Genomic DNA, 21,335 nt, shown 5'->3' on the forward strand with positions numbered 1-21,335 from the left:
ATGTTTTTGAAAAAGGTAAGTAAACCGGATAGCCGGAGGAAACTAACGTAAACAATGAGAGCATGCAGGCTTCGCACAGGAGCCCGGTGGCTGGTTTCAAACACACACACCTGTTCCCAGGTCCTTAGTACTGCCGCACACGTGCTGGCCACTGCGCCACCGTGCTGCACACACATATAATATATATATATATATATATATATATATATATATATATATATATATGAAACAATTTTAAAACTGAACTATCAATAATGATAAAATGATAGATGTAAAAGAATAGATTAATAGAGATATTGTAGTGTACGGAGTTTATTTTACCCCTAAGGGATTTTGAATTCCGTGTACTAGCTTGCTAAAAGATTTATAGATCTAGGCAGAGATCTATGAACCCCTAAAATTTAGTGATACAAAGATCAAAGTTATGAATCGGTGACAAATATAGTAGATATCTGCATATTCATTCAGTTTTGATCATCGAATTATTAATTTATTTCTGCATTTGTTGATGGTAATGGCGAATAACAGGCTTGTCTTTTTCCATTTTTCTACTTTCTGTACTTCCTTCTTTCTTTAACATCTTAGTACAACGTAATTCGTGATATCAATCATCAAAGCAAATGAGCCGTTTAAAAGCAAGCTCTCTTTGATGAATTGAACAAGGAAAAAAGCCGCTTGTCTAATAAAAAAGACTGACTTAACCTTCGCTCGACAACAATGACGTAATCTCGAAATGACGAGATCTCATTAGCTAAGATCAGCGTGCAGAAAAATAAAAACTCATACAGCAAAACCAAAATAACGATAAGGCTTGTAATGCCTTAAATCTTTGTTAAAGAGTAACTAAATGATCATGACAACTTAAAGGGAAACCAAACTAATCATTTCTTGTTGAATATGCGAATAGCAAAAGGGTAAAGCTTATATGTAATAACTTGTGAAGCCCTTAGAGACTAATTGTGATTAAGGGATATACAAATAAAAATGACTTGACTTGACTAATAACTTTAAGACGTGTAGTTTTGCTCCTAATAAAGCAAGGACGAAAAAAGCAATGAAGATGACTGGAAACCGTCCATAATTTTAGTGTCCATCTTCTTGTTCGTAAATGGACAAATTCAAAAGAGGCGTAATACGTAAAAAGATTATATTCCTTAGTTGTTCTCGTATTCAATAATAGATTACTCTCAATAAAAAATGCAGGTCATTTGAACAATTTCAAATAATCAAAATTTTGAAAGAAATTCGAAAATGACGACAAATTAACACAGAAAAGAAAATTCGAGACTAGAAATCATTAATAACGTAGCTGAAGCTATTTCAGTCACTGAATGAAATGTTTCTTTTAAACAGAAAAGAAAAAAGAAACAAGTATTAATAGTCGGGCCTTAATCACAAGGGATCTCGAAGGGCTGCATAGAACAAAGACTAATGCGTAAAAACAAAGATTGTTGCGCGGAATAAAGATTATGATGATAATAAATACGACTCAACAAGATAATTCATAAGTGACAAGTATGTATTGCTCTATATTGAATCAATAACTAAAGATTGATTATGATTACAGGGAGAGGAAAATACAATTACAAAGTTTTGACATTAAGTTCGATTTGACATTTTTTGAGATTTTTTTTTTTACATCTTTTGAGATTTTTGATGTTTAGATAGTGTGAGGGTTTGGAATTTTGACAAGTTTAGCCCAAAAGACAATTGGGAGGACAATTGATTACACACTGAATTTTTTTTAGGAGTGTTACGATTGACGAATGATAAACAAATGTGTAACAAATACTGACTTATGATTTGGTTAAGTTAAAAGGAAACGGTGTCTATGGAAGAGCATTTTTAGAAGACAATGAGAAACAGATTGATCAATCTTGAAGAGGGTCATAGGAAATAAAAATAACAGATTAGTTGATTTCGACACATATCATGCTAATTTAAAAATAATTGCACGGGAAATAACTGGATAGAAATTGATTAAACTAAGATAATGTCTACTAGTACTTAAGTTTAGAGAAAAATGTAAGACATTGAATAATCCGGCTAATTTGCTAAACATCCCAGTACGTAAGCACATTAAAATTAACGAGACTCTTAAGTGCCACTGAATTCCACAAAATACTCCTTCTTTTCTTTGTGAAAGTCAATGCACTTTCCAAAGGACATATCAATCTGTCAAAAAGAGGTCATGGACAAAAATTATTTGCTGAAAACAGTTGAGAACAAAGACATCAGTCATCCATTATCTGCGCCGCTTATCAACAGCGAGGCCAAGGGGGTGATGGAGCACATCCCAGCTGCGCTCATCAACAACGAGATCAAGGGGGTGATTGAGCACATCCCAGTTGCTTTTCAGACAGCTAACAGGAGATTCCTGCACTCGTTGTCAGTGGAACTGACAAAAAAGACAATAAAGTCATTTCGTGTTTGACATGGACATATTTTGAAGAAGTATTTTTGATGGTCCAAAAGCAACATTCAAATGGTGAATGTACTGTGGAATACGCAAATCAAAGACTGAAAGACAACAACATTCAAGAATACGGCTGCTTGAAGTTATATAGAGTCTTGTTAATACAAAGTGTAAATGTACGTGAGGAAGATTTATTAATTCATCTTGCAAATTTATAAATGCTGTCTTATTTCACTCGTATTCATAGATAGTGAACTTAGGTTTTACCTCAGGGGGGAATTTTTGAGACATTCAGTAAAATAAAAGTTAAAACCTAGTTTTGTCCGCAATTAATGAAAAATTGTCTTCTGAATAAGTTCTCCATATAACTGTTTTTTGAGATTCAAATTACGAAATTTGGACGGATAGAAAAATATTACACAAAAGAAATGTTGTATGGACATTGTTGAATAGCAGGCCATAGTAACCTATAGTAATTCACTAATGTGCTCCGAAACCCTTTATTCAAGGTGAAAGGCTTTCAACATGGCGGCGCATGGATACATGCTTGCGGCTCGTTGTCCAGCTAATCTTCTATTTATTGCCGTTCTCTTGTCTTTTTTGCTTTCACTTTTGGACACATGTGTGGCCAAAAATACTTACAGTAGGGACGAACTTATTCGGTTGGGTGGGCGTCTAAATTTCGACTTTTCGGGCACTTTTTATAACGCCTATGATATACCGAGCGAACTTCAAAGAGACCCGGCATCCTTGTGGACGGCTATTCCGCTTAATAAACGACGACGGCGCCGTAAGGAAAGGAAACAGAAGCGTGGTTGCCGTGCAGGCAGATGTGTGAAGCGTGCGAAGTCTAAGCAGCAAGATGGACGCGAGGAAGGACGCGAGGATGTAACTAATTCCACCATTCATCCCTCGCCGGACAACCCACACGAAAAACCACAAGAGCGGCAGCTTTTGAAGATTTCGACAAAGACTACAAAGAGTTCAGCTAAGTCAAATGATTCAGCAAAGCTGAAATTTGGTCTGTTAAATATTAGATCGCTTGCTCCAAAAGCTTTACTTGTTGATAACATTATTCGTGATTATAAACTTAACTGTATGGGTCTTTGTGAAACTTGGTTACGCCCGGATGAGTACTTAGCGCTAAATTATGCTTCTCCCCCAGACTACGAGAGTAGCCATGTAGCACGCACGTCAAAAAAGGGTGGCGGTGTCGCGCTAATTTCTGAAAAAACGCTAAAATTTAATCCCAGTACCTCTAATAATTACAATGCGTTTGAGGCTCTTGTGATGCGGTCTTCTCTATTGTCAATTTATGTAATAACTATCTATCGTGCACCTGGGCCATACACAACTTTCTTAGACGAATTTGCTGAACTTTTGTCTGAACTTGTAACCTATGCAGACAAAATTATAATTATGGGAGACTTTAACATTCATATGAACTCCCCACTCAATTCACTTACTATTGCGTTTAGGTCTCTAATTGATGCATTTGGCTTTAATCAACTGGTTGATTTGCCAACCCATAAAAATGGGAACACGCTAGACTTGATTCTGACTCGAGGAGTTATAACCTCAAACATTATGGTGTTACCGTGTACTACCGTTATCTCGGATCATTATTTAGTTACATTTGAGGTGCTAGCTAAGTGTAGTGTTAAAAAAGCTGAAGTATTTAGCGGACGCAATATAAGCACTGGCACAGTTTCTGAGCTCTTTGAACTCCTTCCTGGAGCAGTTGCGTCCTTTCCTACATACAATGGCTCGATTGATTCACTCATGAATGAGTTCAATACCACCCTGACTAGTGTGCTGGATTCAATAGCGCCCATAAAACTAAAATCACGTCCTAAAAGACGCACGCCTTGGTTTACTGATGAAACTAGAACCCTTAAACAAGAATGCAGGAAATTGGAAAGAAAATGGCGCGCTACCAAGCTTGAGGTTTTCCATCAAACCTGGTGTGACAGCTTGTTAAAGTATAAAGCGGCCCTTGCCTCTGCCAAATCGGCCTACCTTTCGAAGGTGATTGCGTCTCAAAAGAACAACCCCAAAGCCCTTTTTGACACTGTAGCATCGCTTACAAGGCAACAGACTATTGCAGATAGTTCGACACACTCTGCTCAGGACTTAATGGTCTTCTTTACTAAGAAGATTCAATGCATACAGGAAGAAATTGCTAAAGAAATTATTAATACCACACATATTAAAGGACTGAAATTTACAGATGCACGACAGGGTGGCTGCCTTGGGAAAATGGCCGGTTTTAGTGAACTGTCACTTGATGATCTCAAACAGGTGGTAAATGCGGCCAAACCGACAACTTGCCAGTTCGACCCGCTCCCAGGTTCACTTATTAAAAGTCTTTTTGGCGTCCTTGGACCTTCAGTTCTAAATATTATAAACATATCACTCTCCTCAGGTGTAGTTCCAGCAGCTTTTAAGTCCGCCGTTATTAAACCCACACTGAAACGACCCAACCTTGATCCAGAAATATTAAGTAATTACAGACCTGTGTCAAACCTACCTTTCCTCTCTAAAGTACTCGAAAAAGTAGTGGCACAGCAGCTGAATGCTTTCATATCCGAGAATAACCTTTTTGAATCCATGCAATCAGGATTCAGGGCTAACCACTCTACTGAGACAGCTCTGATCAAGGTAACAAATGATCTCCTAATGTCAATGGATTCTGGCGCTTCATCACTTTTGCTGCTGCTGGATCTTAGTGCTGCTTTTGACACAGTGCACCACAATATCCTACTAGAACGGTTGGAAAAATGGATTGGTCTCTCAGGAACCGTCCTCTCGTGGTTCAGATCCTACCTCTCAGATAGGACGCACTGTGTTAAATATGGTGAAATGACATCTGAGCCCTTTAATGTTACCTGCGGTGTTCCGCAGGGTTCAGTGCTTGGCCCCCTTCTTTTCAACATTTACATGCTTCCATTAGGTGACATTATTCGCAAGTACAACATCAGCTTCCACTGCTACGCAGACGACACTCAACTCTATCTTCCGTTGGAGGAATCTTCCACACTAAACTGTGGAAATTTGGAGGCCTGCCTCACTGAGATAAAAGAGTGGATGTCACTCAATTTCTTGCGTCTTAACTCTGAAAAGACCGAAATGTTAGTCATTGGTCCATCTAAATGCCGCGATTTATTCTCAAAAACTGCTGTGAACATTGACAAATGTCACATCACACAGAGTGACTCAGTTAAAAATTTAGGTGTCATATTTAACCCTGATCTAACCTTTGAGATGCATGTAAAGAAAATTACTAGAATTGCTTTCTTCCATATTCGTAACATTGCCAAAATCCGTTCAATACTGTCTCAGTCTGATGCGGAAACTATAATTCATGCATTTGTTACCTCCCGTCTCGATTATTGTAATGCACTACTCTCCGGTCTCCCGAAGTCCAGAATCAAGTCTCTTCAGCTAGTACAAAATGCCGCAGCGAGGCTTTTAACTAGGACAAAAAAGTACGATCACATAACACCGATTTTGGCTAACTTGCACTGGCTTCCAGTGAGCCAAAGATGTGACTTCAAGGTTCTCTTAGTATTGTACAAAATCATACATGGACTTGCTCCCTCTTATCTTTCAGATCTGATCTGCCCCTATGTCCCGGTCCGAAGCCTACGATCTGAGAGTGCCGGTCTTCTGGTGATCCCGAGAGCAAAGAAGTGTTCTGCTGGTTCGAGAGCGTTCTCCATCCGGGCACCGGTGCTGTGGAATGCTCTTCCCCCTGAGATCCGATCTGCAACCTCAGTGGAAATGTTTAAATCTAAACTTAAAACTCACTTCTACTCCATTGCATATGAATAATAACCTACTCTTCTTGTCGGCTGAAAAATAGTCTGTGTAACATAGTGTACTAATCTGTGAAGCCCTTAGAGACTTATTGTGATTAAGGGCTATACAAATAAAAATGACTTGACTTGACTTGACTTAATATAACAAAATTACAATGTTTGTCAAATTGATTAACAATAATCAATTAGAATAACCATTCACCATTAGATTATCGCCCACATTGAGAACATTTTTGGATGGTATTTTTCATCTTTGGCAAAATCATTCACTTTGAGCGTGAATTACTTGCTTTGTTTGCAAAATACTGTTTTTTTGAACAAATTTACTTACTGAAAAGATATAACGTAGGTTATGATTTTTACAAAAGGCAAAACATAGAGTGAATCGTAACAATAAAAACGTGTTTTCTTGGGTTAAATTGATAATTTAACCACTACCCTAGTCATCTGCCTCGAGGGGAATGGCCAACAGCAAGATAACACATTGAAAATCAAAAGAAAATGCTAATAAAAAGTGCATACATTTTTTTTTTTGAATATGATCAATCCACAAAAGAGAAAACACTCAATCACTCAAATCAGGGTAAATGATTCTGACAAGGATAATGGTTAAACTGATTCAGTGACTCATCTCATCTCATTAGCTACACCGCTCATCCTCAGTAGGGTCGCGGGGGTGCTGGAGCCCATCCCAGCAATCATCGGGCAGTGGGCAGGGGACACCCTGAACTGGTTGCCAGCCAATCGCAGGGCACACGGGGACGGAACTCACTCACTCATTCACACCTAGGGACAATTTGGACCGGCCAATTCACCTGAAATGTATGTTTTTGGAATGTGGGAGGAAACCGGAGTGCCCGGAGGAAACCCACGCAAGCACGGGGAGAACATACAAACTCCGCACAGGAAGTCTGGAGCTGGATTTGAACCCACGCAGGAGGTTCAAGACATGAACTGCGCCGCACACGCGCTGACCACTGCGCCGCCGTGCTGCCCGATTCAGTGACTGGTTTTAGTTAAAAAGCAAAATTTGAGATTTAGAACTAACAATTTAAAAAATAAATTGTTTATCTTCGAGTTGGAGTTTTGGGATAGAATGCTCAAAATGGATATGGCAACTTATAGTGGGGATTTTGATTTTCACTCATAATAAATATAAAGACAACTTAAGAAAATATACGAATCTATAAAGGAATTTGTTTTTTTTTATTTGTTTTGAGCCACGAAAGTCTCAACATGGGGGAGAGTAAATTATGGGTAACATAAACCATTTAAAAAAAAAAGTCCCTCTAACTATCCTTTTTTCCCCAACTATAGCTTTCCCTGAATATTCAGTTCTATGGTATTCATTATGCTTTTCTCATCCATACAGAAGATGGTGACCCCTGCTGAACAGATGACATAGCTCTGTCAGCCCAGGGAGCTTCAAACTTAACTTTCATTCAGCTTTCTCATCCATACAGGAGATGGTGACCCCTGCTGATCAGATGACGGACTTCTGTCAGCCCAGGGAGCTTCAAACTTAACTTTTCTTCCCAAGGGCAGCGGTCAGTACTCTGGGGAGTGTGCCAGCACTCTTGCCATCAGCGGTGTCTCCTACACACGTCCGCCACGAGGCAGGAGGCTGTTATCTCAGGGAAGAAGTTAGCTTGCCACATCCGAAAAGAGGTGCAGTCCAGTGTGGACAACTGGATGGTGTCGCCTCATCTACAAGCAACACATCATCACGCCAGGGGGCGTGGGGATCTTAACAGTTGCCATGCTCATGAAAAACGGCATCAAAGCCGCCAATAATGCCCTAATCTATTCTCCCGAAAGAATAGGTATCGTACTCAACAATGATATCTAGAAAACTGATGGTCGTAAAAGTACCAAAATAAGACTCCTAAAAAACTGTGGGAAGGAAGGAGTTTTGGTTCAATTTCTGCTATTGTTTTGTTGAAAACTTTGGACTTTGCGGACTGCTTTGTTACATTGGTATCAGTTCCCATACATTATACAATTTACATGGACTTAGACAGCGTTGTCTAAAAGGACTTATCCCTACCGGCTAAAGGGAAAACCACCCCATTGCACTCGCGAAGATCCGAGCGGGTAAGGCTAATCGAGCCCCCATTCACGAAGTCACCCAGGCCCTGTGGAGACAAACGCGCAGGCAGGGTTCTTTGTTTTATGTTTTTTGTTTTTGTTAATTTTATCTGTGATTCTTATAGTTAACCATTGCTCATTACTACTACGTTTTCTAGTATAAGAGACAATCTCGACCTCATGGAAACGAGGTGGGAGGAGGGGATTTTTATTTCTTTACGAAGGTTTTTCGCCCCTCCATGAAGCTACCAACCTGTTGGATTTCTTAATGATGTATAAACTTGAAACCTCTGGTATTGTTTTCTTCGAAATTAACAAGAGGGGGGAATGATAGGTTGGTCGTTGTGGTTGTAACATTTCTCAGAATTCACTGTGTGAATATAACTTGTTTTTATATTCCTAAATATAAAAACAATCTTTCACACACACACATGAAGTAACGGTTGAATAATCAGTCTATTTGTATCTCTTGTACGTTTATCAGTTTTGTACTCTTTTATTTTGAAGTTGCATTTCCGGTGTATTTATCTGTTTCCTGTGTGACTTAAGTTAACTAGACACATGGGGGCGCGCAGTGTGGCCGGGAGCCCAGCCGGGGTGAGTGGTGTTTGGGCCATTACCAATGCTAAAAAAATTTATTTAACTTAATGCTTGTTTTTATTTGTTTAATTCTGCCAACATAGAGTTCATATAAGTTTTAACTTTATCATGTGCCACCTAACAAAAAAAAAATTGCAAAAAAAATTAGCAAAATCATCCGTTTAAGGGACTTGACTTTGTTGAGGGGTGCCCCTGCCGACTGCCTGAAGATGCCGGGGATGGACTCCAACACCACTGCGACCCTACTGAGGATAGGCAGGGCAGATAATGGATGGATGGGACTGGACTTTTTTCAGTATTAGGAGAGGGAAAGCAAATGCTGTGATTTTGCATGGAAGAAACTTTTTAAGATATATGAAAAGATAACCAGGTATGCCTTGAAGTTCCCCAATGTAACCCTGGGGGTACCAGTTCACATTATTGAGAAAACGGAAATTATTTCAAAACGGATTAAAAAAAAGAAAAACTATCCATTATTTATTATTTTAATGTTTCCCGCAAAAATTATGTACAGTATGTCACAAAAGTGAGTACACCCCATAAATTTCTACAGAGATGTCATTAGAGTGTTTAGTAGAACAACACTGAAGAAACATCGCTTTGACACAATAAAAGGTAGTCTGAGTAAAGCTATGACGCTTGGTTGGTTGGTTGCTTAGTTAGTTGGTTGGTGAGAAAAAAAGAAACAAAAGGAAGAGAAAAAAAAGGGAAACATTTAGAAAAAAAGACAGAAAAAAAGAAAAGAAAGAAATGTAGGAAAAAAGTAATAAACACAATTAGATTTTTTTTAAAGGAACTTTTAAAAAAGTAGAAAAAAATACGGAAAAAAGAAGAAAAAGTTTTGTTGCATTCAAATAATTTCCAATTATACAAAGTCAATCTTGTTGCCAACATTGTACTTCCACTAAAAAATGTGATTAAATACAGTTGTGTATCGTGCAACCAACTAAATAAGCCCCCAAATATGTTAGTATTATGCGACAAAAGATACCAGGAAAAAAAAAGAAATGGAAATCTTGTGAAAGAATTGTAAGAACAAAAGACGTTTTTAGGCCTTACAACCTTTGCAATAGTACATGAGTCAATTCATTCAAAAGAGAAAAATAATTTTGCATTGCCGGAAACTCAGCAAAATGTTTTGGACATGATTTAGTTGCCACACTTGGGATTATGGTTGCTCACTGTTGTTTCAAGCGTTGCTCACCGACTTTGTGTGAACGCTCAGACCCGTGGAAAATAAAAGGGAACATTGGTCCCAACAGAGATCTATGGGTCCCCAAAATTTAGTGTTATCGCGGTTGAAATTGTAAATCGGCGACAAATATATAATATAAATCTCTACATTCATTCCGTTTTAATTTTTTATTTTTTAGTTCACAACAATATTGTACATTATACAAAATATTATTGCTGAATTAATTATAATAATCTATATTTTCATTCAGTTTTAATCATCACAGTTAATTGGTAATACAAAGCAGTTATCACCTCAAATTTTTCAGTTCATATATTCTTTGTGGTTTGCTGTCCCGCCATAGTTGTAATGCCTTCTCAAGGTCCAATCCATTATCATCCTCCTCCTCATAGCGTCACCAGGAATATAATTGAGTCCATTTTGGCAGAAAAGTCCTTTTCTTGCTCGGAGTATCCTTTTGTTTATTTTCTTTAGTCGAATCGTTCGCTTCAAAACATGTGTTTTCCTTGCCTTCGCGGTTTTCCGAAGAATTTCTCCGCCGTTTTTTCGCGCCTGAATTATTGCCGTTGTTACCACTTTCTGTGTTATGTTTCGACTTATTACAGACACTGAAGAAATTACCAATTTTTTGTTGATTTGCACCTAATACCAACTGTTTTTTCTGAGGCAAACTTCTCTTTCACTCGACAAGCGCCACAACAATGACGTCATCTCGAAGCAACGAGATCTCGTTTGCCGAGATCGGCGCGAGACCAAAACAACAATGGCGGATCTGCCTGATGAAAAGTTTGGAGTGCGGTAAATCTTTGTTAAAAAAAAAGTAATAGGGTAATAATGACAATTTGGTGTCAAAATAGTTGCGTCCCGGGGACGCACAATGATTTGACCCAATGCGTCCCCAGCAAAAATGATGCGTCTAGGACGCAGGGACGCGGGCAAACAAGAACACTGCTTGTTATTTAAATATTTTCTTTTAAAGCTATTGTATTTAATTACCTTGTATTATACACTATATTATCTTTTTTTACTCTATTCTTTTACATCTATTATGTTATAATTATTGAGAGTTCATGTGTCAAATGATTTCTTGTATATATCTAGTTTATGGTTTATACTGGCTGAATAAATAAATACAATACAATACAACCCCTACGCAACAAAAGTGAGTACACCCTAAAGTGATGTTCCTAACGGGTATGGTCTGAGCACTTCCAGGCCAACCTCTGCAGCAATGCTGACACCACTCCTGCCCCTATCTTTCTTAGATAGCATTTGGATTTTTGGACACCCAACATAAGCCCTGTGCAGAGTTCATCCTGATTGTTTACAGCGCTGAAAAATCTTGGCCACTGTACTGCAGCTCAACTTCAGGGTCTTGGCAATCATCTTGTAGCCTTGGGGAGCCTTATGTGATTCCAAAATTCCGTATTAAGGTCCACAGAGAGTTCCTTGCAATGGTGTACCATATTGAGAGTTTCAGTGACCAGTATGACAGTGTACTTCAAATTGAACATACCTGCTCCTTATTCATACGTGAGACCTAATACGAGTAACAATTCTCATGGTATTTTGGAGGGAAAATGACAAGCAGTGCTTTGTTTGGACTTATAGTGGCGTAGTACTCACTATTGTTGCCAAGGGTTTAGTTAGTGATGGCTAGATTTTGATTTTTTTTAAAGGGGAAAAATAAGTGTACTCCTAAAAAAGCTGTACACAGACTTATTTTCACTGAGTCAAAGCAATGTTTCTTCAGTGTTGTTCTATTAAACATTTCAATGAAATCCCTGCAGTAATGTGAGGAGTGTACTCACTTTTGTGACATACTATGTACAGATAGTAGATGGTAAAAAAAAAAATTATATGTATAAATACATTTGCTTTTGGGACATTATTATGTTTTTTTGTTTTGGAAATATGTAGAGAAGTAAGAAAGGTCTGTGATTTTCCATTGATTACATGTTTTATGACATATGATATGAAAATGAAGTACCCTAAAGAACCCCCAAGAATACAACTTTGAGAACCATGTCTCTGTAAATTAACTGGAATTTCTTTGCCTTCAAAACAAAATGAAAAAGTATCTGCTGGTGTTTGACAAGTAACTTTCAAATGTGTCTCACTGCAGCGCTAGCTTCCTTCTTACATGTGTTATTTTAATGGACATGTGGCAGAGAAATGAGAAATAAACACATCAAATTTAGCAGCTTTATCTGCCACTATCAGGGTTAGTACGCCCTTTTCATGGCCAAACTGAAACAATTTACAAGCACTTAAAGACGAATTCTTAAAATTTTTCATTACCTTCAAAGGAAGAAATCCAGTGCCAATCCAAAAAACGTTTTTTTTAATGTGTTGACTTTGATGACTATAATAAAGTCGCTATCATGCTGCTAGCATACATTTTGTGCTATTTTGAGGTAGTCCTATCAATGATCTACGATCTTTTTGGGCTGCTATAAACTGACATTGATTCTGCTTCAACAACACGCTCAGCTTGGCTACGTAACACTTGTTTACGAACACGAGAAGGGTTCTATAGGTGTTTGGTATTAATGGAGTTTTACACGGGGGACTACTGTCTGTATAAAAAGCAGAAAAACTAGGCAAATTTGGACTCATTTAAATGATATTGAGTGCTCCAAAGCAGAAATTATTCAATCTTTCAATCATAGAGACTGCAGATCTTTTTCTTTTTGTAATACTTATTTTAATTTGTATTTTTTTCCCGTGTCTTTAGGGAAGCTGTGTCTAAATTGGTTAAAATAGAATTGTAAACTGGTATTTGTTTTGCATTTCGTCATGTGTTATAGAACTGAAGAGTAGATATTTTTAATATTTATTTTATTGTTTTTCACCGCTTATCCTCACTAGGACAGTGGGGATGCTGGAGCGCATCACAGCTCCCCAAGATGCCTGGGATGGGCTCCAGCAGTTCCGTGACCCTGCTGAGGAGAAGCGGTGCAGATAATGGATTGTATGGATTGTCCTAGTATTTTAAATAAGCCATTTTCTGGGACATTCATAGTTGAAGACGGCCAGGGGACGTCGTGGTGAGTTACCTAGGCTTTAAAGTTTTCGGGTTTCTTGTTTCAGACTGATCATGATGTTTTTCTGACTATATTTTAAAATAATATAATGAATTCCGAGAGTTCAAGCTTTCCAATTATATGTGGCTTGACGTATTTCAGTGACTAATGACATCGTACAGGCGAGTATTAGGAACGTTAAGGGATTAACGAACCATATATTATTAAAACGCTTTCTGTGTACTTAAATATCAAATGTTTCAATGTGGGCACATGTGGCTTATAATCAGGTGCAGCTTACAATCAGGAGTGCCTTATAATCTGAATTTTACGATATTCATTTACCGAATTTTCACAACTATAAGGCATACCTAAAAGCTTTTATTTTTTTTAAAACCTGACCATGCTCCTTATAATACGTATAATATGTATCAATATTGAGTCGCAAGGTCTCGCAACTAAGGCAAGCAGCCGCTGACTAGCTTTTCCCCCGTAGGCGAAGTAAAATGTGGTGTATGCTGGATCTATATGCCGGCCTTTCATTTGCCAACGGATGCAAATCATCATTTGAATCAGTCACTATTGGCTAAAGTTATTCAGATGTAAAGGAGGCGGGTCCTTTAAAGCATTTACAGGCTTGCATAGGCTAAAGCGGGACAAAACAAAGCCTGCAATTGGCTGAAAAAGATGAATGTTAAACAAATGTTAGGTTGCTCTACGGCATGGAGAAAACAATTTTTACTAGTCTGTATTTGTAAACAGGAATTATGGGGCTAAACAGACAGCTAGCAACAAGCAACGTCTATCGATGCAGATACTTCTCGGCAGATTCTTCTTTTATTTGTCAGCATTATTGCGTCTTTTGGAGCGTGTAAATATTTTACATGATTGGATTTACTACAATTACGGATGAGGACCATGGTTGCGTATTATTATTGAACGTGATGGCTGCAAGACGACTTTGGTGACCTACCTCGGCTTTATATTTTCCCAGTATCTTGTTTCAGACCGATCTTGATGTTTCTGTGATGAGTCTATTTTTAAATTCAATTCAATTCAAGTGTTTATTGTCATATGCACCGGGAAGAACCATGTTTCCCTGCACAATGACATTCTTACTTTGTTGTCCATACAGTTGTCAGCGAAAAAGAAAAATAGAAATTAAAAAATAGTTGGCATTTCTTGAATCCCAAAGGTTTAACCTTCCTAATGAGATGTGGAAAGACGCATTTGAGTGATTGGCGACATCGTACAGACACCGTGTCCGTAGGTGTCTGAGACACATATTTGCTCCTTTGCGAGCAGTCGGATTATTAAGGGGTTACTAAGTTTGACTGAACTATCTGACTGTTTTGTAGTCCTTTGAGACATTTTTTGATTAAAGGCTATACATATAAATGTGTTCCCACGTTAGCGCCTTATAGTCCAGTGCACCTTATGTGTGAAAAATGTCTGACAAAAAAATATTTTTGGGGGTGCGCCTTATAACCCGGTGCGCCTTATAGTCGGTCTATTTCATGTGTTTATGCATTAACATATGCAATGACTAATTCCTAAATAATTTGGTGCGTAATGTTTTATTATTATTGATAATACTGTATATCATTAAATATAAATCAGAAGAGCCGATCAGGAGCCAAAGGAGCCAGCTCTTCTCAGAGAGCAGGGTCAAAAGAGCTGTTTTTTTAAACAGAGCTGTCCTCTTGGGTATGACCAGTAGGCAGCGGTGATGCTTCAAATGACAACGCCAAAATGACAAGCCACCAGAGCAGGCATGTTGGCGTTTTTTTCACATGCTTTAAAAAAAAATAAAAAGCATTGACTTATTGCGAGGTCTATAGTCAGACTTCCGAAAAATATGGCAATGAAAACTATTTTTAGCATTTTTATGCACTTCACCCAAAATCTAAGTTTTCTCCTGACCTTGAAAGCAACATTAAAATTTTTTTCAAGGATTTCAAGCACCCAAATAAACCCAGTTGACAAATAACTTTCAAATGTGCCTGACTAGAGCGCTAGATTCATTCTTACATGTGTTATTCTTATGGCCATGTGGCAGGGAAATGACAAAATGATTTTACCAGCCCAATCTGCCACTATTCAACCACTACAACAGGAGTCGCTCTGATGGTCTTTATATGGCCAAATTCAAGCGCTTTTTAAGCACTTTCAAGGGATTTTTTTTTTTCAAATTTTCCAGTACCAATAAAGGATGAAATCCATCCAGCACCGATCAAAAGAATGTTTCTTTTTGGTAGTTTTGAAGTCGCTATCTTGCTGCTAGCACATGGCGCTGCTCCTTGTTAGGAGTTGTGATTTTTTTTTTGTGTCAATGGGCTGCTATAAACTGACATGAAATCTGACATTCTACTTCGACAACCAGATGTAGCTCAACTACGTCACACTAGTTGACAAACATTGGAAAGGTTGGGTAATAATGGAGTTTAATCCAGAAGACAAACAAAAAGTATCTCATGTATATAACAGAAATATTATCCAAATTTAGACTCATTTTAATGACATCAAAGTCTCTGAAGCAGAGTGCATTCAATCTTTCAATCTTTAAAACTGCTGATCCGTTGCTTTTTGTTTTACTTATTTGAGTTTATATTTTTGCTTGTTTTCCAGATTTGTGTCTAAATTGGTGAAAGTAGAAATGTAAATAGTTAATTTTATCATGTATATTTTATCAATTGTTATTTATCATTTGTATTTTACTTAGCATTGATGAGTTTTTTTAATTGATTTTTAATTGTTTACATTTCCAGGAATTTCAAGTAATTTGACTTTAGATTGGTCCAGTATGTAAAAAGCTAAAATTGTTTTGTATTTTCCCTTTTTTTGTTTTTTTAGCTCTGTGAATATTGTTATTTATATTTCTTTCATGTGTTTTGCAGGGATTCCCTGCAAAATATATTATATTACTAATAATAAAATAATTAAGTGCATAATGTTTTATAATTATTGCTAATATATCATTGAAAAAAAAATCTAAGGAGACCCGTAGGTTTGAGAGCGTTCTCCATTCGGGCCCCGGTGCTGTGGAATGCTCTTTCCCCTGAGATTCGATCTGCAACCTCAGTGGAAATGTTTAAATCTAAGCTTTAAACACACTTTTATTCTATAGCATATGAATAACCTATATTTTATGTTGATAATACGTGTATTATTTGCCCTGTCATAATAGTCTGTAGTTTGCAATAATCTTTGATTTGTGCCGAAAGAGCCGGCTCTTCTCAGTGATCCGATTTGAAAGAGCCATTGTTCTAAGATTTCCATGACTAGTTTGATAGAACTGTCCTCTAGGATGGGGCAGTAACGCTTCACATGACAAATTGAAAATGAGGACTGGAGCCACCGTTGGTGTCTTTTTACGCACTTTTTTTTTTTCTTCATTTAAAAGCATGGTCTTTGGAGTCAGACAACCATGAAACAAGGCAACGGAAATTCTTTAAAGCACATTCCCCAAACATAAAGCATTTCTGGAACTTGAGAACACAACATTAAAATTCAAGCATTTTCAAGGATTTCAAGCACGCAAAGGAACCCTGTGTAAGTTACCTGCTTGGTTTGAGGCGGCGCTCTCGTTGACGCTGCCGTTCTCGTGCTGAGCCGACAAAGTTCTCAGGATAACCTGAGTCGCTCCCAGTCGAGGCAAGGTGACGTGCGTCAGGTGCGGAAGAGAATGCTTTTTGGCAAACGTCTGGCTAGTTTCCCTTCGTTTGCGCAGGAAGCCACCTTCGGGAAACAGCACTATCCACTTCCTGTCACGACTGTGGTAATATTTGTCTAAGTGGTCCTTCAAGTAGACTAGCTGCTTGTCTCGGTGGGCTTTACCCTAAAGAGAAATGTGGAAAGACCAAAACAGTTATTGTAGGTATGCGAGTCCGGGTCATTTGATCAGCATGATGATGGAAATTTGCCACTACAGAATCCCTATAATTGGGGTCTCCAACCTTTTTCAAGGCAACAGCTCCTTTTTATAACAAATTAGCGCAAGGGGCACCCAGTTTGATATGCATTGCTGGAATACCAATGTATCATGTTATTACTATGTTGTTACCAGGTTATTACCAGGTTAAATATTTGACTCAGTCAACCGCTATAAAATAATTTTATTATAAAATCACAATGACCCAGAACTGGTGAGCAGTGTTGGGCACGTTACCTAAAAAAAGTATTTAGTCATAGTTAAGCTCCTGTGGTGAGGGGCCCTCTCCCCCTGGGAGGTGTGAGAATTCTCCCACCGTGGTCTGCTGCGTGTCGTAAGAGGCGTCTAAAGTGGAGGGAGTGAGGGGACTCTCCTCTTTATGTCTACTCCCTAAGAGACAGCAAGGCAAAGAAAGGAGGGCAGGAGACAGAAAGTTCTCGCAAACCCTAGTTATAGGGTAACTAAATGTAAGAGAATGTGGAAGTAAAGCAACTTGAGAAGAAGAGGAGAAGGATAATGACTAAAAGGAAGGTTGATGTGTTACCCTTGAGTGAAACAAAGATGAAACGAAAGGGTGAATTACATCTTGGAGGTATGTATGGTAGAAAGTCTGGAGTTACGGGTGGACATGCTAGAGAAGGACTGGCTGTGCTTGTGAGTGAGAAAGCAAATGAAAAACTGGTGGAGTGGAAAGAGATATCTTCCTGATTGATGTGGATGAGGTTAAAGTGGGGTATAGAAGCATGGATGTTTATAAGTGCATATGAACCTGGTTCAGAAAGAAGTGCTAAGGAGAGAGAGGAGTTTTGGAAGGATTTATCCGAATGTGTGGCAAGTGCGAAAGAAGGGTGGAAAGTGGTAATACTAGGTGGCCTGAATGCTAGAGTGGGTGATGGAACGATTGAAAATGTGATTGGTAGATAAGGAGTACCAGGAAGAAAAGAGTGCGAAGAAGTTGATTTAAGTGTTGAAAATGAGTTGGTGATTGCAAATACATTGTTTAAAAAGAGGGACGTGAATAAGTATACCTTTGTCAGAGTGGATGGTGGACAGAGCACTGATGGATTTTGTAGTGGTTAGGAAAGGGATGTTAAGTAGATTGTTAGATATGCTTGTTTACAGAGGTGAAATGAGTGTTATGTCTGATCATTTTTATGTGGAGGGAAAACTGAGAATAGATGGATTGTGGAAGGCTGGTTCTAAGAAGGGTGCTCGGGAAGAGGTGAGAATGTCAGTTGAATAAGGCATAAAAGGTAAAAGATAGTTTAAAGAGAGGATAGGGGAAGAGTATGAACGGATCAGTAGAAGAGAAGTGGAGAGTGTGGAAATGGAATGGAAGTGGTTTAAAGAGGCAATGTTGAGGAGCGCGAAAGACGTGTGTGGAATGAGAAAAGTTGGTCAAGGTATTAGGAAAGGAAGTAAATGTTGGAAGGATGAGGTTTCAGAGGCTGTGACGGAGAAGAGACATGCAAGATAAGAGTGGTGATGCGTATGAAAGGTATAAAGTGAAGAAAAGGTTGGTAGAAGTGGTAGTGGAAGCAGCGAAAAGGAAAGCAAATGATGAATGGTGTCAAAAGATAGGAGTGAACTATGAGGAAAGAAGAAAGGTCTTCTGGAAAGAAGTGAAAAGCGTAAGAAAGAGCAAGTCTGGAAAGGAAGAGAAAGTGAAAGATAAGGACGGTAGATTGCTGGTTAGCGGTAGTCCAGTCAGGACGAGATGGGCAGAGTATTTTGAGGAGTTACTAAATGTGGAGGATGGGAGAGAAGTGAGAGTCGAGGCGATAGGTGGTATGGGGAGAAGGGCCGTGTTGGGTGATTTAAATGTGAAGCCTGTAGAAACATTGGAGGAGCAAGAGGCAGTGAAAGAAATGCAACGGGGAAGGCGCCTGGGTTAGAATGGTTGTACTGCTGAATGCTTGAAAAAAGGTGGCACGGCTATGATTGACTGGTTAGTACGCTTGTTGAATGTATGCTTTTTAAGTGGCGTGGGTCCTGTTGATTGGTGTTGCGCATGTGTGGTGCCATTGTATAAGGGTAGAGGTGATGAGTATGAATGTAGCAATTCGAGAGGTACCAGTTTGTTGTCTGTATGGAAGGGTCTTGATTAAGAGAGTGAGAGGAAGAACGGATGAGGCGGTGATGGAGGAGCAGAGTGGTTTCAGGAAAGGAAGAGGATGTGTGGATTAGGTGTTTGCAGTATGAGTGTTCTGTGAGAAATATTTTGCAAAAGGTAAGGGTGATTATTTGGCTTTCATGGACTTGGAAAAGGTGTATGACAGAGTTGGTAGACAGGTGTTGTGGCAGGTGATGGTAATGTATGGAGTGGGTGGAAAGTTGTAGGAAGCATTGAAGAATTTTTATGTGAACAGCAGAGCATGTGTAAGAGTAGGGAGTGAGACAAGTGAGTGGTTCCCTGTGTTGTCTGGTGTGAGACAGTGGTGTGTGACGTCACCATGGCTTTTTAATATCTACATGGATGGTGTGGTGAGAGAGGTGAATGCAAGAGTATTTAGCAGAGGTGTACAGATGATGGATAACAGTGGAACGGTGTGGAAGATAAGTTGGTTGTTATTTGCAGATGACACAGCGCATGTGGCTGATTCTAAGGAAACATTGAGAAGGTTGGTAATGGAGTTTGGAAGAGTGTGTGATAGGCGTAAATTATGTGCGATTGTTGGGAAGAGTAAGGTGATGAAGTGTCCACGTGATGGAGTGGGCATGGCGTTAGAAATAAGGTTGCATGGACAGGTGCTGGAAGAAGTTGAAAGCTTTAGGTACTTGGGTTGTGATGTGGCTGCAGTTGGTGGAATGGAGTGCGCAGTACTGTTCAAAGTGAATCAAGGAAGCAAGGTTTTGGTTGCTCTGAGGAGAGTGAAACCAGTGAAACCAGTGAAAGCTCTCGGGCCCTGCTGTTGAATAGAAGAGTGTTTTGTGTCACCCTTACCCGAGTGATATGGCCACTTTCCTGTGTCCCGTTTCATCTGGAGGGACGAAAGCATGACCAACTTGGGTGCCGAGGTGCTTAACTTGTTTGGGTGTTTGAGCATTTGGGTTGGCCATGGTCCAAATATTTGTGTGTGTGTTTTTTGCTACTTTTTCCCTTTTTTACTTTCTTTGTGTTTGTCTTGCTGTCGGTCACCCTTCTCTCGAGGGATATGACCAGGGTAGATAGATAGATGGATAGTTATAGTTACTCACTACTTCTTCCAAAAAGTAACTGGGTTTGTAACTGAATTACTCAATCGTAAAAGTACCTAGTTACTAGGGAAAGTAACTATTTCCTTAAAAAAAGGTTGTTATATGTCAGGTGGAAAGAGACAGACAGGTAGTTGTGTTATCGAACCTTGTAGTATTTATTGCACTTTACCATCATCAGATTTGTCCTACACTTAAAATGCAATCAAAATAATAATCAGTAAACACTGTCATTATATAAGAATAAGCATGTATATAAACGCGCACAAAAACGTACGGAAACACGCACAAAAATGTAAGTTAACACCCAAAAAACATACGCAAACACACACAAAAACTTCAGCAAACACGCACAAAACGTACATAAACACTCACAAAAATGTTCTTAAGCACGGACGAAAATGTACGTAAACGCACAGCAAAAACCTCGATAAGTGCACCCAAAAACGTATGTAAACGCACCCAAAACATACGTAGACACACAAAATGATCAGAAACACAAAAATGTACGTAAACACGCACAAAAATGTACCTAAACACACAAAAACATACATACATGTGCGGGGGGTTTTTAAGGGTTATTGATCTATCTTCGTTATTCATTATCCATTATCCGTTATCGGTCAGTTCATAATACGCTACAAAGCCTAGGAGCCGGGACACTTACTCTCAGCCAAAAGGCCAAGCTAAGGTCCTAGCCCTTAAGCCTTGCTGCGATCATTGCGAATGCACCGTTCCCGGAGGTACTGCAATACCGGGCCGATGCGTGGAGTGGACAGAGCAAGCTCTTATTCCATCTCCGGAATGCAAAAATCAAAGGCCAAGCTAAGGACCTGATCAAATCTGTGAATTCGCAGAGGTCAGCTCAACCGGAGTGCAATGGCTGAGCCTCACCCTGGGTGAACCACCTTCATGATCATGGTATCTCCCCTAGACCGTAAGGGATTGCAAAAATCAAACAAACAATGTGAGGTTTTAACAAAAATGTATACAAACACATAAAACATTTTTACATAGATGACATATGAAAAGGCATTGGGTTTTATCTTATCGTCACACTGTC

General features: G+C 38.9%; 1 protein-coding gene and 1 pseudogene across 1 annotated transcript in view; both read right to left on the reverse strand.

Annotated features, from left to right (window-relative positions):
* Window positions 1–21,335, reverse strand: part of lpgat1 (lysophosphatidylglycerol acyltransferase 1) — a 109,873-nt gene that overhangs the window by 45,401 nt on the left and 43,137 nt on the right. Inside the window, exon 5 of the mRNA XM_088325034.1 lies at window positions 16,708–16,984. Coding sequence (XP_088181160.1) covers window positions 16,708–16,984 — 277 coding nt within the window. The remainder of the gene's footprint in view (window positions 1–16,707; window positions 16,985–21,335) is intronic.
* On the reverse strand, window positions 20,994–21,124 carry LOC148346789 (U2 spliceosomal RNA; annotated as a pseudogene).

The sequence above is a fragment of the Urocampus carinirostris genome, chromosome 20 (assembly GCF_059441175.1).
Source record: "Urocampus carinirostris isolate Australia breed hairy pipefish chromosome 20, RoL_Ucar_1.0, whole genome shotgun sequence".
NCBI lineage: Eukaryota > Metazoa > Chordata > Actinopteri > Syngnathiformes > Syngnathidae > Urocampus > Urocampus carinirostris.